This window comes from Amblyomma americanum, chromosome 1 (genome assembly GCF_052857255.1).
Source record: "Amblyomma americanum isolate KBUSLIRL-KWMA chromosome 1, ASM5285725v1, whole genome shotgun sequence".
Taxonomy (NCBI): domain Eukaryota; kingdom Metazoa; phylum Arthropoda; class Arachnida; order Ixodida; family Ixodidae; genus Amblyomma; species Amblyomma americanum.
The window spans coordinates 395287756-395314555 of NC_135497.1; the positions used below are offsets into that span (position 1 = coordinate 395287756).

At 47.7% G+C, this 26800-nt stretch overlaps 1 protein-coding gene across 1 annotated transcript in view; it reads left to right on the forward strand.

The window, feature by feature from the left end:
- The window catches only part of LOC144115729 (band 7 protein AGAP004871-like), a 410957-nt gene that overhangs the window by 378385 nt on the left and 5772 nt on the right, over nucleotides 1-26800 (forward strand). The window contains exons 6-8 of the mRNA XM_077650218.1: nucleotides 18931-19134; nucleotides 25190-25245; nucleotides 26055-26133. Of these exons, the coding sequence (XP_077506344.1) occupies nucleotides 18931-19134; nucleotides 25190-25245; nucleotides 26055-26133 (339 nt within the window). The remainder of the gene's footprint in view (nucleotides 1-18930; nucleotides 19135-25189; nucleotides 25246-26054; nucleotides 26134-26800) is intronic.

Here is a 26800-nt window from a genome sequence, read left to right on the forward strand (position 1 = left end):
TCATTGGCAGGGACAGTGGCGTAGCCGAGAGCTACCAAACTTCCACTCGGTGTTATACTCCCCTGACTCAGTGCTTGCCCCCTTCTCAGCTGCTGGGAAGTGGCGCTAGTGTATCCGCTATCGTGAAACGCTAATTTTCTTACACAGATCTGACATGACGGTCAAACGTGGCACCGCCGTCAAGTTATGCGTTCGGGCAATGGCAGTTCGTCTCAGATACAGCGAACAACTTTGGCCGCAGCAGTACGTTATAGCGAACGCGGAGGCGCCATGAACAGCAACCGAAGTTGAAGGCGTCTTCCATGAAGCGCGCAGATCGAAGAGCGCTCAACAGCCCTCGCGACACCGGCCCGCAAAGAATATGTTGGCTCAAAAATGCAATTAAAAGGCAGCATTGAAACAGCAAATAACCGCCGTCTAAGCGCGCTTCGATTGGCTACCAGGGCAATCATTGCCTTCGTATTCGCCGACTGCGCAGAGTATCCCAAGTGGAAGCAGCCCAGTGGGCGGAAGGCAGGGGCATCGTCGAAAGGGAAGGTACTGTCCATGGTCGTGGATCAACAGACAGCAACGATTTGAGAAGTTTGAATGAGTTGCTGGCTATGATGCTCCCGTGGTATGCTGTCGCCTTGGCCCCATCTTTTACGATGCTTTACCCCGTGCAGGCAGCGTCAGACAGCGGAAAGTGCAGCTGATGCATTCTGTGCCACGAGCGCTGCGCTGTGGCACAGAATTGCAATCGCTGCATGGGCCTAGGAACGATAGATAAAGCTCTACAAAACTCGCGATAAGACGAAAGTAGATTTGTGACTAGGGTTGTTGATGCATAGCTGGCCAGACGTTCACTGGGATGGCTTCGCTCCTGCGGACCACAACAATACAGAGTCGCGTTCTCTGACGTAGAACGCCAGGCATGAGCACTCCCCTGCCGCTAGGCGTCTGATTAATGTGGCGGCGGGATTAGTTACATCCCGTTCCTGAAGTTAGTAGTTAGCAGCAACGGTCTCAGCGGGGAGAACATGACCGCCCTGGAGAGCCCGGAAAGAGCTGCGGTAGGGTCTGCTTTGAACAAGTAGACACGCATAACGCGGTTTTATAAAGAAATAAACGTCACTTTTGGTGGAAATAATAATTTCGGCTGTAATACGGACAGTCTACTTACAAAGAATGTCGGATATAGAGAACGGAATCCACGTGACCGTCAGGTTCTTTATAAGGGGACTAGACTCTGTACTGACTCCATGTTGCGACCTATACTGGAGATCAGTGTTATGTCTTCTGAAGGCTATAAGCGTAACTTAACTTTGTAGAGAAAGAGCAAGAAGAAGGAACTCGAGACAACACAACGTAATGTGAACAAGGGCTGAGGGGGAGCCTTAGTTAGCTAGCCGACGTGTCGACATGAGGACTTGTCTTCGTTTGGGCCATGCGTTCATCATTGACTGTTGCAAGACATGACCCCATCTTTTTTAAATCACGGTTTAAGGGATACATACAGACACAAAATTTCGATCTCAAACAAATGATATGGTTTCTTTCATGGGCTTAAGAAGATTAATTCTAGCGAATTTATGTCACAGGCATTGAGTCAGGCATAATTTAATGCGATTTTGAATGTTGCCCGAAGAATCGCTCGGAATTTCCGCCCACATCGAGTGATTTCAAGGCTCGCTTGCCCCACTTATTTTGACGTCACCGAGCCGAGTGATTGTGCAGAGGAGCAACCAGAGCTTGCTGGTGACGCCAAAGTCACGATAATACGGTGTTACAGGTTGGCCGGTCCACCATGACGTCAAGGAACACTTTAGCGCTGGCCGACTGAAACCGCGACTGCCGATACAATATTGTTTGTAGTTAATTATTAACGCTGCGAGCTGGTGGTTTGAGCTCATTTTTATAATTACTAGGCCCTTAGGCCGCTTTGAAGGGGAAAAAAACAGGCACTCAAATACTTTGTGTCTGTACCCCTTTTAAGTTACGGGCGCAAACTTTTATGCCAAGGAAAAACTAGACTCCTTCACACCATTACCATACCTGTTAATTTAAAACTACACTAGAACAGAATAGTGTGTGACTAGATTAAGCTATTAGTGCCCGAAGACAGTAAATATATTTTCTTCAAAGCGAATAAATACGCCGGGTAATTGCACAAACGCAAAAGACGGTACCGATACCGCTCGAGAATCGCGGTGTATGCAAGTATATATATGCGGGCGGTCAAGGGAATCCTTCACCAACCACGATTGGTTTATCGCTTTCCCACTCAATACTATTTTGATAGCTAAACACCACAGAAATAGAAATAAAACAAATTGGTGATTGCTGCTCTGGGAGGGCCCTATTTTTCTTGATTATATTTTATTGCCCACCCCGACAAGTGCCGACACAGGCGGGGTGAACTCATCGTGCGCAGAAACTTCCCAACCGTTAGCTATGCACAACCTTGAATGGCATTCGCGCTCTTTTCTAGCGACGACGTCGCCACGTGTTCAAATGGCAGGTTCAGAGCGTGAATGGTAGTTAACCATTTGTGCAGCATCGGCACAAGCGTGCCCATTTGCGTAAAACGATGGCAAACAGAGAACGAAGCAGTAACGGACCGCATTTTTGCGTGCGTAATACTACCGAACAATCAAAGATGCCATTCTTCATGTTTTTTCACTTTCGCTTTTTGGTGTTCTGTGTGTTTTTACAAGCACGGAAAAAAAATTTAAGAGTTCTTGAGATTCTGAGCCTTTTCACATCAGTGAAAAGCCTTATACCTGAGTGGTTATGGTGCTCGGCTGCTGGCCCGAAAGACGCGGGTTCGATACCGGCAGCAGCGGTCGAATTTCGATGGAGGCGAAATTCTAGGCCCGTGTACTGTGCGATGTCTGTGCACGTTAAACAACCCCAGCTGGCCGAAATTTCCGGAGCCCTTCACTACGGCGTCTCTCATAGCCCGAGTCGCTTTGGGACGTTGAGCGCCCCGAAACCAAACCAAAAACCTTATACTACATCTTGAAGCAATTTTCGATCCTAACAAAAATTTTCTATCGCGTGTCTAAAAGACAAAAGTAGAGATATGTACCACATTTGAGGACTTTTTAAGGAGTTACTGGTACGACTGTGTACCCCTTTCTTGTACAAAATCAGTCGTCAGAACGACTTGAAAGCGATGTAATTCAGTTGCCAGAATCATTCTGAGTGCAGTTTTACTATTTGTATTCACGTGAGACATGCACACAGCTCGCGCCTTATAGAGGGCTAACTAGGGCGCCTCGATGTGCTGCCATGTAGGCACCCTGTGCTACACAATGCGGTATTTCCATCTCTCGATAAATGTTGCAACAGAGGGCCATGAACCAGGCGTTTGCGCTTCCGTTCGTTTTTTTTTGATTGGCTGAGAGTAGGTTTACTCGTCGTAAAAATGACGTACACCGCCCGGACAGCGAGGCGGAGGGGGGGGGGGGGGGATTTAAGTGTAGGTAGAAGACAAGGACGTTATTTTATATTTCGCGTTTTTGTGCAGAAAGAACGCTGGTAGCGTTTTTATGGGTAATCTAAAAGTCTAACTTCGCTTCCTTTTCCCTGCAATATTTTCTTTCAGTGCCACTTAAATGTATAGCCGATATTCACAATGCCCCTTTCAACCCTAACGTAGAATTTGCACCATTGATAACATTATGTTTCACTTAAGCTAAAGAAGTGACGACCTTTCGACATTAATAAATATATTTTTTTTCTGTCTAGGGTGCTTCTTGTGTTTCAAACAGACTGTACCTTGCGTTCCCCTCAGAGATAACACTCTGGGCGCGGCGGCATTCTTGATCGTAACTCTGCTTTTGCAACACCGAACACTAAAAGCGTTTGTAACTAAAACAGCACGGCAAGAACTGCGGAAACAATTTCCTGTGGGAATTTGCGCGCGAGGATCTGCGTTTTCATTGGGATTTTAGTTTACCTCAATAGCTTAGAACTGAAATAATGCGGTTGACGTTTTTGCTCCAATGGCCTCACTGTTTAGGTTTCTTTTCTTTTTTTGTCTGTTTTATGCTCGGTTAACCTTTTTTTCACACCAGTCGTGTTTCAGAATGGTTTCTGTTTCGAACCTATGTGCTTTTGAGCCAGATTGTTTTTATCTTACGACGCACTTGAGAATTTTAAAGGGCAAAGCGAATAATGGCACACGAGAAGCGTTCCATTTGACTTGATCTGTCTTTTTTTGCCCTCGGCTTTATTTCTCAGGGTGGGAGAGGAAATCTTTGCGAGATATGGTTGATACCCCTTCCGACGCAGAAATGGGGAATTTGGTGCTTTCGTAGCAGGGAAACGGAAGTTATCCTCCTTGAGTGAGTTGACGCTCTTGCAGGGCCGGCGTTGTGAGATAGCAGGCAGCCTGGCGTAGCCGTCAGGAAGGGCAATATCCGGGTCACCCGCGACGCCAGGGAAGCAATCTTCCTCGCACGGCACTGTTTTTCAAAAACACCTCGGGTTCAGATCGAGGCTACCTCACAAGGACGAGCCGAGCGCTCGAGGGGACCAGAGAGTGTCGGAAACAAAGAGAATAAAACGCGGGGATCGCTTTTCGGGCGTACAAAAGGAAAACGACTTTCCTGAGCGCTCATCTCCAATGTCGCTGTTGGGGTTGATTGACAAGACTCACTGTAGTGATTAGTTTTTGTTGTTTAGTCAAACGCGACAGAAAGTAAGGGAAATAGCTGTGCTCAGGCACGACCTTTTCACGCATTCGGCAGCGCTGTCGCAAAACCTGTAAGCCTGCTCAAGCATTTCGTCTTGACCCGATATGTTTCTTTCCCTGTCTGGGTGTATCGCGCTGCGAAGGCTTCATTGAGGAGTGCCCTGAAAAGGACTGGAAAATAAAAGGAGACAGTGTCCTTGTTTTGATACTTATTACAAGAAGGTACTCCCCTTCCAGTTCGTTTTTTTTTCTTCCTTCATAAATTATAAATATCAGCGATATACAAGAAATATGCGTGCAAAGCGTTTTTTTTTACGCTGCCACGCGCATTGATATCCGCATTTAGCCTCTTCTTTTTTTGTGCGGGTGTGTTGCAGAATAGAGCGCCAGCTATGGCAACAGCAGTTTTCCAAACCGGAAAAAATGAAATCATCCTTACGCTTTTGTACGCGTCGTCTTTGCATATTATTTGTTGGATGGCAATCATGCGTCGGTTATTTACAAGGCAAAGCGAGTGGCCCTAACCTCAAGCTTTCTGCAGACAAACCTCGTCTTAGAGGAGAGAAAAAAAAACAAAGTACGCAAACAGCACGCGATGTAAAAAAAAATTTAGAGCGATAGTGGCTTTTTCAGAACGTCGAGACTTAAGGGCGCAAAGTGGGAACTTATTTTGTTCACCAAACACTTTTTGCGTGCTCTCGTGGCAGAACCGGCGAAATACTAAGTAGGCGCGAAAGGAATTTTGCGAAATGCCAGAGAAAATGCTATATTCGGTTTCGTCTCGCCGTCGTAATCGTGCAGCAAGACCACCGAACCCTTCACCCGTTAGGAATGCACACAGCGACTGCCAGCTGCGCAAACTACAGTTCTTAAGCATAAAAAAAAGAAAAACAGACATTTACAAGCTTCCAAAAATATTCACCTTTCACGCGTTTACTTATCTCAGGAACATCGAGGCGGTTACGAGAGGAAGCTACAGAAATGCCCATACATCACGCTGGTCCTCGTCGAGTTCAGTTCGGCAGGGTACGGCCTAGACAGTCATCAGGGCGCATATCCGGGCACATAAAACATTCTCGAAAGCACCCAAGTTGTACTGCGAATCACGGCGGCAGCTAGCTCATGATGTACGCTTATGGGAGATGCTTTCATAAGACGTTTCTCGTATCATTTTCGTGCCGCCGCATCACTGCACCCCGCCGTCTATGCACGTCACGCTCTCCATTGCCGGTTCTCGTGCGGTGCGCGAACCTTGCATAACCTGAGCCTGCTTGGTTTACAACTGGGCTGAGTGGACCCCGCCGCACCTCCGAGCGGCAAACGCGGCTGCAGCGCTGGGTGAGAGGGGGCAAGAGAGTGTCTTCTTATCCTTCTCCTAACAACCTCCTCCCCATAACAATATAGGAGGAGGTTCTACTCATTTTGTGTGCACGAATCGTGGACACCGCTTCTTCCCGGAACATCGCTGCAACAAATACCGCTGTAAAAATTCGCCGTAATGCAAAAGAAAAGCGCAATTACTGGATCGGGTGCAACGTACGCAAACTTTTTTTTTGCAGGAAATGAGTCAATGCAAACGGAGATGCATCGATGGATACAGAAAGAAAAAACCCAGCGCAAAAAAAAAAAACAGCGACACTTCAGTTGACTCTAAGGGTATGACACGACAGCTTTATTTATTTATTTATTTGAGTGTTCAAGGGTCCCATGTTGAAACATTACATCAGGTAGTGGGCGTTAAGAGGCGTTACAAAGGGCCCCTCGGTCTCTTGCGGGTTGTCATCGCCGCACACGTTGACATTACATACTGATTTATTACACAGCAAATTATATATTTATCGGTGGCGAAAATTAGTCACCCTAATTAACTAAGTATTTCTGCAATGTAATTCGCCTGATCTGTTTTGCAACGTGCTCGTATAAGGCCTCCATTTATCCCATTGAACGAATTAACGTTCCTCTTTCTGTGCTTTTCCTGTGATCGCGCCCTTCGTGCCGCTCACATTTGCCGCCCTCGAGCAAGCACTGCTGTTCCTCAGTGGTGCAGATGTATACCTTGTCCGGCTCCCGAGCCAAAGTAGAGCGATTCAATTACGCTAGACCACCTTTTTTACTTTCTACGTCGCTACTCTCTCGCTGCCTCAGGTCAGCGGCGGCTGTTACTCGGCGGGCTTCGCCGGGCGCTCGCAGGCTTCGCAAGGGCGGTTCGCGAGGCTCTCGGCGTGTGATATTAGGGCCCTGTGCGACGAGGCACGAGAATGAACGTCGGCAAAGGCCTCGGGGGTAGCGAATAACGGTCGTTCACGTACCTTGCCGCTTGTGTCCGGCCCGTGTTCCGCCCTCGTCGCCCGCCTGTCTCCAACTCTCCCCTAGCCCCCGCGACCGGCACCGGAGCAAGCACAGCTTTGCGCCTACGTCACGTCCCCGCGGCCCATTCAGAGGAGAAGGTAGCACGACACCGCGGAGCGCAGCCGGGATCCCCGCGCGGCCGGAGGGCCCAGCGGGGGTAAGGCGGCATCCCGAGCCGTACCAGGCCTTCGTTAGCGGACGGGGTTTCGCAGGAGTCGAACAGGAACAGCACAGGCTGCCCTCGAGACAGCGCGAATCCCCACAATTGTTAAACCTGGATTACTCAAATTCGGCTGTTAATTGTTGGTCGGAAGTTAGTCGCTGCAGCCAGGTATCATGAATATTCGGGGGCCTGGGAAGGGTAATGTAGGTGGAAGGAAGTTGAGGAATCGCGGGTGCTCGATCAACCTTTGGCAACATGGCGAAGACACATAAAAGGGTAACATTGGGACTATCGCTGCCCGGCCTCACTGTAGACATAAACAACCTTACGCCTTTGCTATGTAAACACTTCAGGCAGAAAACTCCCGGTGCAAGTGGCCTGCGATCGCTGCGACAATGACGCCCAAGGACGGCTCACATCAGCGGCGATTTGCCTTTGCTGTTCTTGCTATATCCGTGCAACAACCCGGAAAGGCAACAGTATTGTCCTGAAGGGCAAAAAAAAAAAACACGCGATTAAAGCGTAGCAGGCGGCTTCTATTTTTCAACCAGACCAGCCTCATAACCCTCATTTTTTTTTATCAATCCTTGTGTCGCTCTTCCTAGCACCCTTTCGCTGTGACTATTCGCTTACAATCACATCATACAGGTGAGGTGGTCATTTTAGGCGAGGCTCGCATTGTTTCTTTCCTTTCAAAATATTGTCACGTTGGCGTTGGCGTAGAGTCAGCAACAGCGTTAAGCGACCGAGAGTCAGTAGCGGCGTAGCCATGGACGAGAGCGCTTCCTCAACACATCGTTCTCTTCTTGATCGGCGCGTTCGTCTTCCCGAGCGCTGGCGTCATTAGCCGCCTCCTCCGAAAGCATCGACCCGATGCTGAAAAGAAAGCAGGGGATCTCGAGAAGAGCTATGGTGGTGTCCTTGCGTAGTAGGGCTTCCGGCGAACCACGTGGACCACCTCGGGCCGGCGGTGGCGTCGAGATTGTTGAGACTCATGAGAGACGACTTTATAATGGAGGACTCCAAGGCGTCGCACAATTCGGTAAGGATCGAAGGAGCGGCGCAAGAACTTTTCACTCAGTCCGCGTCGTCGGATTGGAGACCAAACCCAGACAAGGTCACCTGGGTGGTATTCCACATGCCGCCTCCGTAGGTCGTAGCGTTGTGCGTCCTGGCCCTGTTGGTCCTGAATTCGAACCCGTGCGAATTGGCGGGCAGCTTCGGCGCGTTGTAAGAAAGACGCAACGTCGTCATTTGGATGATCGTCGACATGAGGCAGCATGACATCGAGTGTTGTCTTGACCTGACGTCCGTAAACTAGGTCAAATGGTGTCATGTTGGTTGTTTCCTGCACGGCTGTAATTTATGCGAACGTGACGTAGGGTAGGACGTCGTCCGAGGTTTTATGTTCCACGTTCACGTACATTGAAAGCATGTCCGCAAGCGTCTTGTTTAGACGTTCCGTCAGTCCGTTAGCTTGGGGATGATAAGAAGTCGTTCGACGGTGACTGGTGTGACTGAAAATTAGAATATGGTGCAGGAGTTCAGAGGTAAAGGCAGCCCCTCTGTCCGTAATTAAAACTTGTGGAGCACCATGACGTAAGACGATTTGAGTAACAGAGAACTGGGCTACTTCAATGGTGGTGCTACTTTGAAGAGATGCTGTCTCCGCATAACGTGTGAGATAATCAGTGGCTACTGTTGTCCATCTTTTTCCGGAGTCTGATGTAGGAAAGGGCCCGAGCAAGTCCATGCCGACTTGTTGAAACACTTGCGAAGGCGGCTGAATTGGCTTGAGGAATCCGGCTGGTTTCACGGGCGGAACTTTGCGGCGCTGGCAAAACCGGCAAGTGCGGACGTAATGCGCAACGTCAGGGCCCAGGCGAGGCCAGTAGTTCTTGTCTTGAATCCTAGCTTGTGTTCTGGTAACACCAAGGTGGCCGTAAACTGGTTCGTCATGACAGGCGTGAAGAATTTCGTCGCGTAGGTTCACAGGGACGACCAGCAAGTATTGCCTACTGTTCGCGGCGAAATTCTTCTTGAAAAGAACATCGTTTCTTATGCAGAGACGACAAAGCTCGCCTGAAGGCTTTAGGAACTCTACTGCTGGTACCTTCAAGATAACGAATGATGTCGTGGAGGTCGGGGTCGGCGCGTTGATGCTCGGCGAAATCGTTGGCATGTATCGCATTCAAGAAGCCTTCATCGTCATCAGCAGCGTCGTCCGGAGCTGCTTGCACGGGAGCACGAGATAAGCAGTCGGCGACTGCGTGTGTGTGACCGGATTTGTAAATGACGGTGATATCGAACTCTTGGAGTCGAAGGCTCCATCGTGCGAGGCGCCCGGAGGGATCCTTGAGTTTGGTAAGCCAGCATAGTGCGTGATGATCGCTCACTACTTTGAAAGAGCGGCCATAAAGGTATGGCCTGTACTTCGAAACTGCCCACACGATGGCGAGGCATTCTTTTTCAGAGGCAGAGTAGTTGGCTTCTGCCTTCAATAGTGCGCGGCTCGCATAGGCGACGACACGTGGTTGGTCCCGCCGAACGTGAACTAGGACAGCGCCCAAACCAACGTTGCTTGCATCGGTGTGGACCCTGGTGTCTGCAAGTTCATCAAAGTGCGCCAGCACAGGGGGTGACTGCAGGCGGCGTTGAAGCTCTTTTAACGCCATCTGCTGTGGTGGTTCCCACCTGAACGGCACATGCGCCTTTGTCAGATCAGTAAGGGGTGAGGCACCAACCTTGACATCAACATTGTCGTGGAACACACATATTAATATTTGTTCTTCTACTTTCCGCAAACTGTGCTTTTTGACGCACAAACTAAAAAACGCCCCTACTAATTTGAAATTACTCTGTTACTTTTCATTTGTTCGACCAAAGCTCGAGTATGCATGTATTTCATGGGATCCTCACACTAAGTTAAATATCGGTCACCTAGAAAGAATGCAAAGAAAGGCAGTTAGGTTTATATTTAATAAATTCGCACGGCTTCACTCTGTCTCTAAAATTATGGCAGACAATTCTATACCCACTCTTGAGTCACGTCGAAAGCAGGTAAGACTTGAATTCCTCTCCCTCCTTCTTAACAACAAACTTCAAATGAATAAATCACTTTATATAGCGCCTGCATTAACGCGCCTCACAAGGCATAATCATCCTGACTCACTCACACCCTATTATGCTCGAACATATACGATTAAATTTTCCTTTTTTCCTCGGACGACATCGGACTGGAACTATGGTTTGCTGACTGCAGTGTGACTAAAAATTGTGTAAATGTGTACTCGTTTGTTCCTGTTTTGTTCATTATTATCTGTATATATACTAATGCCCCCCTGCTTGAACCCAAGGGTCTGCAGTATGTAATAAATAAATAAATAAATAAATAAATAAATAAATAAATAAATAAATAAATAAATAAATAAATAAATAAATAAATAAATAAATGTTAGAGTAGTTCTCCACGGAGCGGCGGTAATACGCGCATAGTCCGAGGAATCGACGAACTTCCTTCTGATCACGCGGCGGTGGAAAATTGGCAATGGCGGATGTTCTCTCGGGATCTGGAAGGACTCCTTCGTAGTTCATGACATGGCCTAAAAACTTTAACTCTTCATATGCAAAATGACATTTTTCGGCTTTTAGAGTAAGGCCTGATGACGTTATAGCCTGCAATACTTTCTGGAGGCGACGCAGGTGCTCCTCGAAAGACGGGGCAAAAACGATGACGTCGTCCAGACAGACCAGACAAGTTTGCCACTTCAAAGCCACAAGAACGGTATCCATGAGCCTTTAGAATGTCGCGGGTGCCAAACAAAGGCCAAATGGCATCACCTGGAACTCGTACAGGCCGTCCGGAGTGATGAATGCCGTTTTTTCGCGGTCCCTCTCGTCTACCTCAATTTGCCAATATCCAGCCTTCAGGTCCACGGAGGAGAAATATCTGGTGTTGCATAAACGATGCAAGGCATCGTCAATTCTGTGTAGCGGGCACAAATCCTTTTTGGTGATGTTTAACCGATGGTAGTCAACACAGAATCGTAAGATGCCGTCCTTCTTCACAAGCACGACCAGTGCCGCCCACGGGCTCCTAGAAGGTCGAATAACGTCGTTGGCGAGCATTTCTTTCACTTGTGTGCCGATATCCTTACGTTCTTTTGTGGACACTCGATAAGGTGACTGCCGGAGTGGTGGAACATTTTCATCAGTAATTATGCGATGTTTCGCAAGATGCGTCCGCCGGACGCGTGACGACGACGCGAAGGCACCATGGTAGCGATCGAGCAGTTCGCGCACTTTGTCGCGCTGCTCGAGCGGCAGGTTTGGGTTAATGTCGTACTAACACCAGGAGGTATATCAGGCTCAGTCGTTGAAGCAGTCGCTAAACTGTGCACACACCTAGTTTCACTAAGAGCGTCAATATATACCACAGTCGTCCCCTTGTTAAGGTGCTGGTGTTCTTTGCTGAAATTTGCGAGAAGAACGTTCACCTTGCTATCTTCGAGGATGACAACCGCCCTGGCGACGGAAAGTTCTCTGTCCAGAAGCAACAATTGCTTGCTTTCCACGACACCCTCAATTTCCTGTATGTTCTTTGAACCGACGGTTACCATTACACTGGAACGTGGAGACACGGTCACGTGTTCGTCTAGAATGTGCAGCCCCGCTGGGAGAACATTATCGACGGATATGGCCTTCTCGGTCGAGAACTTGATGGCCTGCGATTGCAGATCAATGACGGCACCGTTTTCAGTCAGAAAGTCCATGCCGAGTATGACGTCCCGAGAGCACTCGGCTAGCACTACGAACGTTGCCAGAAATGTTTGGCCTTGGACGGTTACCCGCGACGTGCATGTTACAGTTGGCGTGATCAAATGACCCCCTGCAGTACGCATCTGTGGGCCGTCCCAAGCGGTTGTGACCATTTTCAGTGCCGGTGCAAATTTTACACTGAGCACAGAATAATCGGCGCCAGTATCCACCAGCGCGGTTACATCGGCGCCATCGACCGAAATCTCTAAGTCGGCTGTTGCTAGCGTCTACTTTGGGGATGTCGAGGCATTCGGTCTCGGCTGAAGTGCGTCGGAGGAGTCCGGCATTGAGGAAAGGCGTCGTGGCCACGGAGGGGTACGTGAGGACATCGGCTTGTCTTGAGGCACTTTGTCTGATGAGTCGTCGGTACGGCTAGGGCATTCGGCGTTGTGTGTGAACTGGAACTGTCTTGCGGCGATGAAGGATCTTGCACATTTTGTCGTTGAGCAGCCGCACCTCCAGGGGCTGCTGCATCTAGTTTCCCCTACGGGAACTCCGAGACGGGTCTCGTCCTGGAGAACTGTAGCGACGAGGAGATGGTGATCGAGAAAAGTGACGCTGTACTGAGCCCGCTTGCGAGATGTAGTCCGCGATCTCCTGCGGTCGTTCTCCACACGTCCGACGAGGACAGCCGACGGGGAATCCTCGAAGACCCATCTCCTTGTATGGGCAGCGGCGCCAAACATGTCCAGTCTCACCGCAATGGTAGCACAGCGGCTGATTGGTGCTCTCCAGATATCCGTTCTGCGTCGTCCTAGGCGCTGTGGAGAATTCGGCTAGAGAGATTGACTCCGCATAGTGGCGGAGGCAGGTGCATCGTAACGTGGGTTCGGCTGGGACGGAATAAAACGACGTGTGACGGCGGCGTAGCTGAGATCAGGGTGCTGCGGCTGTACCGGGTCTGGAAGAGGTAGCGGCGTGCTCGTGCTTAAAGCTTGTTGCCCCTCCTCGCGAACAACATCAGCAAGTGTGGCAACCTGAGGCTGTACCTTAGCCGGAAAGAGCTTCGCCAGCTATTCGCGCACAATGGATCGAATTACCTCACGTAGAGATACTGCCGAGTTCATCGTGCCTCCCTCCACAGTGGCCGTGTGCATAGATGCTGTTAGACGGTCGTACTGTCGGGCCCACATGTCAAGAGACTTCTCGATGGAGCTCGCCTCCATTATGAAGTCAGTTACAGTCACTGCAGGACCCCGAACCAGAACGGCGAACAGCTGCTCCTTAACCCATTTCATCAGGAAGCTTACCTTCCTCTCCTCCGACATGCTTGGGTCCGTACGTCGAAAGAGTCGCTTCATTTTTTTCGACGTACACCGTCAGACTCTCGCTGAGGAGTTGGTCGGGCACGCAAAGGCAGGTCAGCCTTCTCCTTGCGTAATGTGCTGTCCTTGAACACATGGAGAAACTCGGATTTGAACGTATCCCACGTTCGAAGGCCAGATTCGTTGTTGTTAAACCAGGTCCTCGCGTAGTCTTTGAGGGCGAAATAAACATGACGCATCTTGCAGTCAGCGCCCCAGCCATTGTAGGTGGCCACCCGATTGTACTGGTCCAGCCAGTCTTCGGCGTCCTCGTCGGGTTGGCCGTGGAAATGCGGTGGCTCACGCTGGTGGTGGAGCAGGACCGGCGGAACTGTAGCTGGGCTGGTATTCATTGTGGGAGCCCTTCAGGGTGAATTAGAAGGGAGTAGTCCAAATTCGCCTTGCAATCGGCGACTGCCCTGGTGGACTGGCGTGTCTACTTTAGGTATTTCTCCGGGACTTGAACTGCGGCTTGAAGGGGGCGTACGGTACATGAACAACGTATACCCAGCACCTGCACCAGATGTCACGTTGGCGTTGGCGTAGAGTCAGGAACGGCGTTAAGCGACCGAAAGTCAGTAGCGGCGTAGCCCTGGACGAGAGCGCTTCCTCAACACTTCGTTCTCTTCTTGATCGGCGTGTTCGTCTTCCAGAGCGCTGGCGTCAATATAAGCACACGCAATTGCACACAAGCACAAGCTGGTACGCGAGTGGGAGGTTGCCTTAAAATACTTCATTTTCTGCGCTGGATTTCAAACCATTGAGAGCTGGCCGCAGAATGCATGCTTTGTACCGGGACTAGGCTGACGTTGCTGGGGTGCAAATAACGCAAGCACTTAGCAGATGAGCGCGCGAACTCCTTACGGAAGTCTCGAATTACGCATTCTAATGCAAAGCGGCAGAAATAGGGAGTTACTGCATGATTCGTGTCTGGAAATACGTCGTCAGCGCAGTCTACTTTGTGGGCGTGTGCAGGAGCATGGTTAATAGGAGTACGCACGCATATCCTTTAATCCCCCGAATACTTTGGTGCTGTTGGTCACTTTTTCACATGTGCGTCCACTGCGCGAAGCAACGGCGACAAGGCTCGTCTTCGGCTATGGTTTTTCAACGCACAGCAGAACGACCCGGAGGCGTCGCTGTAATCATTCAGAGAACATTATTTTTCTTCAAATTAAGATGGAGCTTTCGCAAGAATCTGCTCGTGAGTGGCAACTTGGCGCAGCGGCGTCCCCGACAACAGGGTGTACCACACGAAAATCAATATTACGACGCCTGTACGGATATATACACGCACTGAGGAAAATAACTCAGTGTAAATAAACAAGCCGCTGGTTTCTTGAGGACACAGATCAAACGGAAGTTGTCGTTTTACATTGACAGTGTAATCAAAAATTTGACGAAAGTTCTCGGAGAACAATCACGAGAACAATATTAAAAGCAGGAATACATATATTATACAGGCAGAGTAATACAAAGGCAATAACTTAGGCGAGTTTTCTTGACTGAGTGGCGGTTGCTTTTCAACAACCGCCCCAAGCACGGGAACTCAATTCGTTGCAGATGCAGCATACTTTCATTCCGGCATCGTCAACCTTGTTTGCCAGCGATGGAAGGTCACGTGCTCGTATCTGGTACGGGGGCAGAACATCCCGGAAGGATGCAGGGGCCACGAGGGACGCCGTAGTGGAGGACTACGCTCCAATTCAGACGACGTTGGGTTTTTTTAACGTGCGCTTTCATCGCGCAGCACACGGGCGCCTTTTGCGTTTCGCTTCCATCGAAATGCGACCGCTGCGGCCGGTTTTTAGATCCCGCGGTCTGAAGTTTACGTGCTAGTGATTGTTAGGCTTAATGGTTTTTCTGTGATAACGGCCGAAGAATTGCAAGTGGCCATGATGAACCCCCCCCTTCTTTTTTTTTTGATCGCCATTGCAACCCGGATGAGCACACGCCCTTTTTCCACGCCGGCGTCGAGCGGGAGCGGTATAATCTTCCGTAAGTTTAGTTGAAACAAGGCCTTGCTGAGAAAAAGAAAGATAGACCTCGTTTCTTTTCGTTACGACGTGATCGGAGAGTCGCACGAACGTATTGCAAGAAAAGCTGTCATCGACTAGCGGTACACTGAAGTTTCGCGAAGCTGTAGTTTTAAAGCATTCGTCCATTCCTGCTGCCTTTCAGCAACAAAAAAAAAATAAATGAAGGAACATATACGTCGCATTACACATTCCAAGAAATGGCACCGGAAATACTCCGGTGGCCATTTGTAGACGCAGCATCAAATATGCTTTTGCATAACGCCAGTGACAGCGTCGGCATTGGTTCGCATGTGGCAGGCACCAAGTAGAGCCTGCCAACGCGTTCGCTTTCCTGGGTCAAACGACACCTATTAAGTCGTCGAATTTATTTTATTGCCGGTGGCAGCCCAGCTGAGGAGCTATTTCCAAGCACCTCGTCGTGCTGTCCACAAATCGCCTCTAGTTGCAAAATATGAAACTTGCTGCTAGAAACAACACGACCTGCATATTTCTTTGCTTTTGGGTCTCCAGCGCTGTGGGCTTGTGAGTTAAGTGTGGTGTGTGTGTATGCGTGCGTGTGGGCTCCAGTTAAAACACCGAAAAGGTCTACCATTGCTTTTTGATTGACCAACAGGAAAAAAAGCATAAGTCGTTCTCCTCGCATTTGCAGAAAAACGTAGACAAATTGTTCGGGCACAGCAGTTAGGCCCAAAGGCTGTTTAGTCACCTCAACCTGAACCGTTTTTTAGTCATCTGTCGCCGTAGTGCGCGATGTAGGGAGCCTACATGCTGCGCCGCCGAGCAGCTCTTCTTTATTTCTTATGCAATTTATTGATTGGAAAATGCCTAAAACCTTTTTTAGGTGCTAAATGTATAAACCAAAAGCGTTCTTCTTTTGTGGCAACCAAGTGAATTTTTCCTAGCCTGTCTTTTTCAAATCGTTTCTATTGGCTTCCAACATCCGCTATCATATCCAGCATTCCTGGACAAAAATTTGAATGCTGAATAATTTTAAGGTAATGTAGTAGAAATGTTTAAGGTAATTTTCCATTCTTCCGACTTGCAGCAAAATCTTTCTTTTAAAGTTTTTCCATCGTTCTCATGATGCAGTTAAGACTGCCATAGAAAACTAATGGGGAACGTTTTCGACAGTCGCAAAAATGTTAACAGCAAGAAAATGCAAGCCTGCTGGCGGGAGATCTGGCGACATATTGACTGTTATAGAGAAATCTTAAAATGTTGGAATAAATTGCATCCATAAACTCTTTCTCGTTCAGAAATTATTTGCTCCAAGACTGTTGGGTATATGATCTCTCGGAACAGCGTGCAGCCCACCATAGTCCGAGAAGTCAATCATAAACGATGGGCTTCACAGGGAGCGCACTTGAAATTAGCGTCGTTAGAAGCTGATCACGAGATGTTCAAATCTTAAATGCACCGCTGCATTGCCTGCGCTGAGTGCGAACATACGGGCCGCACCAAGAGGCGCGCGCGCCATCTCGTCGCTAGGGAGCCTTCTTGGGGCGTTCTTCTCCCCAAACTGTTGTGTATGAATGCAAGCAATTAACGGGTAGAGAGCGACCCTATGAAGCCGCCTGCGCAAATACAACGCGCCGTCATAATAGGTAACGTCACTTTCCATTCCCTATCTTATCACCGCCGGCGGGTTCGTCGGAACAGAAAAGTTAGAGAGATTATGGAGGCACTGGTCACGTTAGGCAATTTAAAACATAATAGCTCTCACAGCGGTACTGCCCGCTTAAAGATCGCGACCTCCGTAGTCTAAGGACCTTTAACTGCGCATGTTATCTGGCGCCCTTCGAGCCAAGACCATTTGCAAAAGCGCCCGTTGTCTCCCGCACCTGGCCTGCTCAACAGAGCGAGAGCGCCTGGAGATTAGAAATGACACCATCAATCTTCTCTGGTATCACACCTCCTCGCTTCTCTCCCTCATTCGCCTTATTGTTCCCTCTGTTCTTGTCAATGAAAAAATAATATTTTGTTTCGAGATAAGCCTTTAGTTCGAAATGCGATTAGGTACCCCCGGTTGGGTTCCTTAATTTTTTAGCAGCCAGAGTGCTCAGTCTTTTTTTCCCCGATTATCGGTCGATTGCAGGACTTTCAGCTGTGAGCATCGAAAAAGTCATCAATCACTGACACTGTGCTCTGTTCGTTGTTAGTTAGTGGATTGTTCTTCATCAATCCTTTCTTGATGGCCGGGAAAAGCGGGGAGGGGGGGTTACTTTTCCTTTGACGCAAATATTCTCAGATTATTTTGCCTGTCTAACGCACAACCGGCCACAAATAGAGATTTAACTCGTCATTGGGTAAATATTTCCTTCATCCTCGATGCGATCACACTGACGTTTTAAGATGAAAATATTCTGCATCGAAATTCAACGCAGAACGACACCCGTCGTCATGCATGTCATCGCGAATGAACTTTCACCACAATCCTTCCCCTCCATCTGGCTCATTTTAATCCGTGTTCTGTGCTATATCAGTGCGCGTTAGAGATCCGCAGGTGGTCAAAATTAGTTCGGCGCCTTCCTTTACAACAGCTCTTGCAGCCCATATGTAGCTTCGGGGCTGTGAACCTCACGTGCCATACCATACCATAAAATACCATACCATACCATACCGTACCATACCGCACCATACCGTACCGTACTTTACTGGACTGTACCGTACCGTACTGTACCGTACCGCACCGCACCGTACCGTACCGTACCGTACCGTACCATACCATACCATACCATACCGTACCATGATATAACATACCATACTATAACTTTTTCTCTAAAGGAAATATGAATTTACTGTAAACTTTCTGGTCAAATTTTTAGAAGCGAGTGCTGATGCCTGCCTTATTTGCAAGTCAGTTCATTTGCCTCTTACTGAAGATAATTTTTCAGCCTTGTGGGTTCTTATTTATGGGAAAACTGCCGTAGTTTTGAAGTTTCGCGAAGGTGCTACCAGTATCAGGCTAACAATATATGGGCATTTAAAAAAAACGCGTCTTGGAATGGGTCAGTTATTTTGTCATGATGTCCTCAGACTGGCCGCTACCGCTGAAAACGGCAATATAGTGTCCCATGGGAAGCGGTATCGTAACGCGCAACTGTTAACTGTGTAGCAGGCCAGACGTTTGTGCGAGCTAGGCCGATTCATGACGACAAAAGCAGCGCACACGTTGACATAACACAAAGCACAAGAAGGGAGACGCCACCAACGCCGGATGTCTCTCCCTTCTTGTTTCTGTGTTCTGTCAAAGTGTGCGCTGCTTTGGCCGTCGTGAGTTAACATTGATTGCATTATTGAATTTTTTCCTCAGAAGAAAAGAAAACAATACACTTGCGGCTGATTCTGTGTGCTTGTGACCACCGCTATCAGCGATTTTCTCAGAAGCCCATCCAAAGGTGTCTCGGAATGTGATGTGTGTTTAAGGCAGTTGTGTTTATGTACGAAATACTGCCGCTTGGAGTGTCTGTACTTTATGTACATGTACTTCACATTGAGAGCAGCGTATTAATTACACGCACCCTGCCTTCGCACACGCCGGACCAGTGCTCAGTGCGTGCTTGTCGGTGAACGCAGATCCTGTCCAAGGACTCAGTGACAGTGGCCGTGGACGCGGTGGTGTACTACCGCATTAGCAACGCGACCATCGCCATCACCAACGTGGAGGACTACGGCCACTCCACCAGGCTGTTGGCCGCCACCACGCTCCGAAACGTGCTCGGCACCAAGAACCTGTCGGAGATCCTGTCTGAGCGGGAGTCCATCTCGCACGTCATGCAGGTCTGTCCCCCTCTCTTGGGACACGCGCCCCTGTCAGCGCCAAAAGTTCCACGTGTGCGCCGGCGAACGCGAAAGGCGCGTAAAAAAAAGGACCTTAAAGCCCGCAATCGCGCGTCATTGTTGAACTCGATAGGCACTGCGCGCAAGTGCCTTCCACCCAGGACTGAGACTGCTTGTCCCATCATTAGGCAACGTCGCGAAAATATCTAGGCTTCCTTCAAGCTTGAGGCCAGATGAGGCATTCATTTGATTGTGTATATTGTGTGCACAAACACCTCGTGTGCGGGATTCAAGTGCTGAGCGTGCAAGACAGAACATCTAGTGATTCTTGATTTTTTTTTCCTGAAAGGCGCTTACAAAATATTTCGTCCTCAGCCTACGTTCTTTTCGGAAGGAGCGTATACCTATCCCGGGCCACATTTGAATAAAAGTTCTTTTCTGCGATGGTATTCCATTCTTACCGTTCTCCAAGTCAACTGGCTGCCTTCGGCGAGAAATAAGGCCACAGAAGCGCTTGAGCCAACAACCAAGGACTACTAACAAGCGCGCTGCTTTACTTTATTTCCTTCTGTGCACTAAGTTTGGAATGGGATCCTTGAAACCGCACGTGAAGTATTTCGACATACATAGCGGCTGAAGTCACGTGAACTTGTAGCGAGGCAGACCTTGCAGTGAAAGTTTCCGCGTTTATTTTACACCTCACCACTAAGTGCTTGAAACAAAACCATGCGCCACTTGTTTTCCAGAAAGTCCACGTTGTTTCCAGGCATAAGCTGTCCGGTAAGCAGTAACAAACCAAAAAGTGCAAACGGTCTACTCTCTCCTAGCTTGTATAATCCTGGCCCAACGAAAAAAACAAACAAAAAAACTAGGAAGTCGTCGGTGATGTGCGAAATGGTTTACCTCGCGCCTAGGGAGGAGGAACCATGCAAACAAACGATTCTTTTAAAAATTTTGAAAGGGGAGGTCTGGGTGACCTCATCCCTTTTTAGGCGCATCACGATTAATTTCGATTTCACAGTCTAATCCGGATATATCTAACTCGAAGGGGTTTGCGAAATAGTTCGATATGTCCAAATTTCTATACCTACATACAAGAGTATAATGCGCCCACGCTAGTGACGTGGTTCTTGCATCAACGTGCCACCTACCAACATGCTGGCAGCGCACCGGTCGCTAGGCGTTGCTATGCCTATAACCTTCTTCGCATCGTAGCCGGAGCGGAAGGTTCTTTGATATTATACATCGGCTGTTATAAGATGTCTAACACTGTTACCAGTAGACTATAAATAGAACAATCGCCCATTGAAATTAAGGTACAGTCGGTTTCTGCAACGCTTTCAACAGCGAAACACGCCAGGCGAGTGCCTCCCCAATGCGATAGTTAGGCTGGCTTCACCGCATAACAGCAATGTGGTGTGGAGAATGAGTATAAGAGATCGAAGACCACCCTAAAGTGCACATCACGTAACGTGGCGTCATAGCGCTAACGCTGGTAGCAGCTGGCCAAAACCGCGCAAACGACTCGTGTCCACGGGCGAATAGTGTACGAAGAGCGCAGTTAGGAGAAGCACCACTTGCAGGGGCGCGGCGCGCAGGTAGATATATCGAAAGACTGGCGAAATTAGAGTTCGGTGTACAGCACGAATTTCCTATAGTTTTACACAGTATTTTCAAGGAGATAACCTGGGTGTTCGATATAGCCAAAAATTAGAAATAACCAGTATGGATATGTCCGGGCTCGACTGTACAAGGCAACCTGTTTGCGAGCTCGTTACTTAGCAAGCATGTGTGGAAGGCCAGTGTGTGGTTCTTGTGGTCGTGTTAGCTTCGCGACTCGCGCCCCAAAAAGAAGCTTTACTGCACGTGTCATGCGCATTGAAGCCATCGGCGGGTTCAAGAGAAGACGAGATAACGAATAGTGGACCGGTTTTCGTGCGTAGACAACATTTTTGGCTTGTTTTACGTATATTTATGTATTTTATTTATTACATACTGTTGGCCTCACTTTGAGGCCGTAACAGTATCGGGTTAATAAACATATGAAAAAGCGCAAAAAAATAAATACAACAGAGAAGGACCTTTTTCACTTTACACAAAAGTACATGTAAATCGCACATGGTGACAGTGTTGTTAATAATTTTCAAAATGGTTTGTTAGCTTCGAGACAAATGCTTCAGGGGACGTCTGGTTCACAATTTCAGGAGGCATCATATTCCACTCACGAATCACATGTGGGAAAAATGAAAATTTGAATGCATCACTGCGGTATCTGTATTCGGATAGATGTTTTTCGTGTTTTGTTCTTGTGACACGCGTGTTATGCTCAAGCAGATATCTAGACTTATTTAAGTTTTGTGCCATCATTCAAAGGGAGGAACAGAAACTTAAGTCGCAAAAGTCTGGCTTGTGCGTGGATTGTAGAGAGGCCGACTTTTTGCAGAAGCAGTGTGGGGGATTCATGACGACTGTATTTGATGAAAATATATCGGACAGCTTTTAGCTGGACACTTTCTAATCTATCAATATATTGTTTAGTGTAGGGCAGCCAGGTAATAATACTGTATTCTGTCACCGAAAGAACGAGTGAAATGTATGCCAAAAGTTTTGTTTCCGGTGAAGCAAGTCGAAGGGAACGTCTATCATGTAAAGAACAGAATGCGCCTTTGTGGTAATGTGTGTCACGTGCTCGTTCCATCGTAGGTCCGAGGCAATAATAGCGCCAAGATACTTGAACTGCTCTACCTTTGTGAGTGTCTTCTGTGCGATTTCATAATTGTAATTTAATGACTGTTTCTCTATAGTGACTGTCATGCAGACAGTTTTTTTCCAGGTTTAGGGCCATCTGCCAGTTGTCAAACCATTTCGATACGTACTGCTGTGAGCTGTTTAGGGCTATTTGGTCCGCACGGCTATTGATTTCTTTGTAGATGGCGCAGTCATCCGCGAAGATACGTACTATTGCGTCGGTATTCTTGCTCAAATCATTAATACAAAGAAGAAAAAGAATTGGTGCAAGCACTGACCCCTGTGGCACGCCAGATACTACTTCTGCCAAGTCCGACTCGCTGTTTTAAAAGTAGGCAAACTGGTGCCAACCATTTAAATAGGCTTTTAACCAATAAGTTATTGTCCCGTTACAAAGAAAGTCGACTAGCTTATAGTGAAGTTTAGAATGAGATGCCCGTTCGAAGGCTTTTGACAAATCAAGGAATATCATATCTGTTTGCCCCCTTAATCGATTGTCATAGCTAAGTCATGGACCGTTTCTACTAATTGTAATTGTTTATTAGTAATTGTTTCTAGTAATAGTATATCTTCGTATATCCCATGTAAACAAGCATTCCTCTAAAATGTATTCACCATTTAGTTCACGGATTGCGAGGTAACGCTCTATTTGGTGCGTTGCGTGGGAAAAGTCAGCGTTTCCTGTTGTTTAGCCGTGACCGCACCCGTCCGATCACGCGAAGGACCACTGAATCCGAGTGTTTTTTATTGCTGGCTTCTTTCGTTAAAGAGCGATTCATTCATGAAAGAACAAAAAGCTGCGTTAAATTTTCTAATAAAGCGGTATTTCTAAAGCGTTACATTGCTCCCACTGCAGCGCTCAACTTTAGGAGCTTTTTCTGTATCCTTCACTGAACGTGTAACCCATGAATGTATTGTTGAATAAACTATAAATCTCTAGTTACGAAATCTTGAGCTTAAGAAGGCGATGTTCATTGAAGGTAGGAAAACATCCGTCGTCGGCGGATTAAAAAGGTACTGAAGACCGTTTGTTCAATGTACATACCTGGGGAAGTGAACCCCGCGAAATACTGTTTAGCCCCGCCACCCTTCCAGCAAATCGCCAACATTCGGCATGTTCTACAGCTTTTCATTTCTTTTTTGAAACGGTTTCAACCACCGAAATAGAGAACAAAAACCTGTTGACGCCATCGTTGTTAGTATGAGCGACTCCAGTGGCGATAGCAGATCTATCGTTTAGAGTGGCCAGCAGGAATTCCCGCACATCGCTTTCAGGGTTGATTCTGACCTTTTTCGCTCCTTCGTTTCTTCCGCGGTCACCGCAACGCGGTTTATTTTTTTCCAGAACACGTGTACGAAAATGTGAGTTTAAGAGCGTTTTCTGGGACCACATTTTCTCATAGAAGCACAATTGGGAACCGCGGCTCATGCGTTTTCAACCAACGATAATAATTACACGCTGCTCACAATGCGATGCCACTCGCTTTGGAACCAGGATGCACTGCAAGGACACTGATATCTTAATTTCATGCACGCATCTCAGCTGAAAAAAAAATGTGTACAGACAGCCGATTTTTCACTACGGTGCTGCCTGCCACGTGTTGTGCTGAAGTCCGGTCACAAAATCGGCTTCCGGGTAACTCGGTAAGAAGAAGGGGAGGGCGAAGCATGCTTCAGACGCACACGCACAAGAAATATTCTCCTAAGTTCTCATGAAATGCAATGAACCTGGTCTGATGACCCTGAATCTCACTTCCCGGATGAAAATGGACGGTGTGTGAAGCAGTTTTTAGTGCTTCTCTAAGTAATTCAGTTATCATGTGTGCGACTGAAAGCCTTTGTCCAATAACAAGGATCTTTTTGAAAGTATATTGTCTATATTGTTGCTGTATGGCTCTTCAAGCAATCGTAACGGAACCGTTCTGCTTTAATTTCGTTAATGTTCCTCACATCGCTTTGCCGCAACGCCTGTCACCTTTCGCGATTGTTGAATTAAGAAGGGATGCGGTTGCCATCAATCATCGAAGGCAGCCATGAGCTGAACGCAGCCATATGTAAGGACGTGCGTGTCCTGGTGTTTCGACGCCTGTTTAGAGGTGTGCTGAGTGACTACAAGCTGGCCAATGCTAGCAACTCACCACCACTGCGCGCTTCTGCCCCTCACCAGCCAATAAAATCCCTTTTATGATTGTTACACATATTTATATACTTTGTGCACCTAACAAAGAGCTTTTGTGGCTATTGGTGCAAAAACACGGGAGGTAGAGAGACAAAGTCGTTTCACGTGTTCATGATCGGTCGCTCTTTAACACCAAACGTGAGTTACTAAACCATTTGCAAAAAAAGTATCGAACAGGATATAGTGTCAAGAGAAGGGAAAAAATAAAACATGGTGATAATCCTATGTAATAAGAAAGAAGTGCCGAGCAGAGGTTGTGGTTAATACGAACCAAGAGTGATCAAGGCTTCCGCGTGGAAGCCGAAACGTCTTCGTAATGACAACAATCTTTGGTCGGCGCTCCTTTCTTGTTACATGAATCTTATACCCCACCATACAAGTTTTCTTCAAACGTTAGATTTCATGATAATCTTATATGGCGCTGAAAGAAATATATACAGCAGGCACGTAGCCAAGGGAGGCCTCAAGGGTGCACCCCCCCCCCTCCCCCCCCCCCCCCCCCCCCTGATGCCTGCCGATGAAGTGCACCACCAGCCTCTAGCATATCGGGCAAGTTCCCTCCGGCCATCGTTTGAAGCGGGCCGTGCCTAACTTTGCATCGTATGATCGATACCTTTAATAGAATATCTCTATGGGGGCTTCGCCGGGCCCGCTCTAATTTGTCGTAAAATGTGGGCCGTGGCATGAATGGGTCGCGGATAATCAGGGTTCCGCTTTTAACTGATTCTGGAACAATACCTTCTAGCTTTTTGCTCGACGGTTAAGCCGACGCCGGCATTTCCTGCCTTATGTCCGACTTGAGATACAGAACAGCATTAAAACAGACTCTTCGACTGAAATGGCCTCGGCACAAGTCAGTCAACCCTAATGCAATTACGCATGTAATATCAACAGCAGATGATAACCGTGCCGTTCCTCCTGATTATGAGATTTCTAGAATGCTTAAAGTTTGAGAATGTGTTGAGTGGTGAACTGAACATGATTCATATCGTGGTTGTTTGCAATACAATGCCAGAAAATGCAGAATGAAGTTCATTTAGCGGGCGGCAAATAATGGCCTGTGTACGGATATCCTTGTCTCAAAATGTGACACTCTTTAATTTATTTCTTTCCATGTGTGTTCAACAGGCGAGCCTGGATGAAGCCACCGACTCATGGGGCGTAAAAGTCGAACGAGTCGAAATGTAAGTGACATCGACTCACGTGGTCGAAGCACAGCGTATTCCATGTTTTATGTTTTTGATTGTTTTATTAAACGTTTAAAGTGGGAATTTTTTCCAAAGTAATGGCAACTGCTTTTATTTTCGTCGCAATCCAATAAGATAAAAAAATTCTCAATGTGATTCCAACAACCTCAAATACCTTTGCGCTAACCACAAGCTGTTAAATATATTTTAAATCTATGAAAGGAGTAATAGTTAAGGTGAAGTGTGAAAATGTAGCAAGTTAAGCCAATATTACTTTTGCGTTCCTTTTCTCCACTCATACGCTAACTTGATTGCATACAGCAGTTCCCGCGGCCCAACAACTTGTCCCTCCAACTGTGTTTCTCCGTTACACTCTGAAATGCAGCGTAATTGTGCATGGCAGCCACTTTCGAATTTGATCAGTTTACTAGTTTCGTCATCAAGCGCTGCAAAAGAGACTGTTCCATTCCAGAACACTTTTGACCGATCACAATATCGTATATACATCGGACTGATGGATAAACTGTGGACAGCCGTTGTGGCGCTCATATTTTGAACCTCATCATGAACACGTCTTCGACCTTTCTTGAACTCTACCTATATTTACCGTGCATACTAGTTACGTTCGCTTCGCATGTTGCTCCATTGAATTTGTATTCGTAGATGTCAGCCAACTCCTCGCCGACTAGATGCGGCAAAACTGAAGTTAGATGTCACTTCGCCTATGCGACTTCCTCCAAACGAACTTTTTCTGCACACCCTTGTGTTTCGAATTTGATTGAAATTGTCGGACTCGTGCTTCGCAGCAAGGACGTCCGGCTCCCAGTGCAGCTGCAAAGAGCCATGGCCGCTGAAGCAGAGGCGGCTCGCGAGGCCAGAGCGAAGGTAAGCTGCACACCGCTTCGTCGCAAGCGACGGGGTCAGGCAGATACTCGGAGCATGCGATTCTCTGGCCAGAGTCTGCATATCAGTGCATTTACGCATGTTTGCCACTTTTTTTAACGGTATTTCTTTCTTTAATTGCTCTTTTGGAAATACCGGCACTGTGTCGAGTTTGACAGCCATGGAAATCTTTTAGGCGGGCCGTGGGATCTTTTAATGCTATTGGGGCGTAGAAGACAAGATGACGTTTGCAAAAGCAACGAAACAAACGAACCCTTATCGTTGATTTAGTTTCAGCGGGCTTCGGGGATGTAACCCCCCCCCCCCCCCCCCCCCCACCCCGCAAACGTTGATAGCCACGTGCTGGAGCACGAGAGCTGTTGAGTCGTAATGAGTAAGGAAAGATTACCGAAACGGCGTCAGCAAAGGAAGAGCGAGTTCCTATAAGCTGACTGTCGCAAGGCAGCTAACTTCGGACGTTAAAGAGATATTCTATGGGCAGTGGACAGTTTTCACGGACTGCTGCACATGGCATCAATGAAGTATGGATGCGATACACATACTTGCACACTGTACGCTTAAAGACACGCACACTCAAAGGAGTTAGGAGGACATTTAATATGTCTGTCTCTCGAAGAAACAACTGAAGGGTTTTCGTCTAACGGAAAGC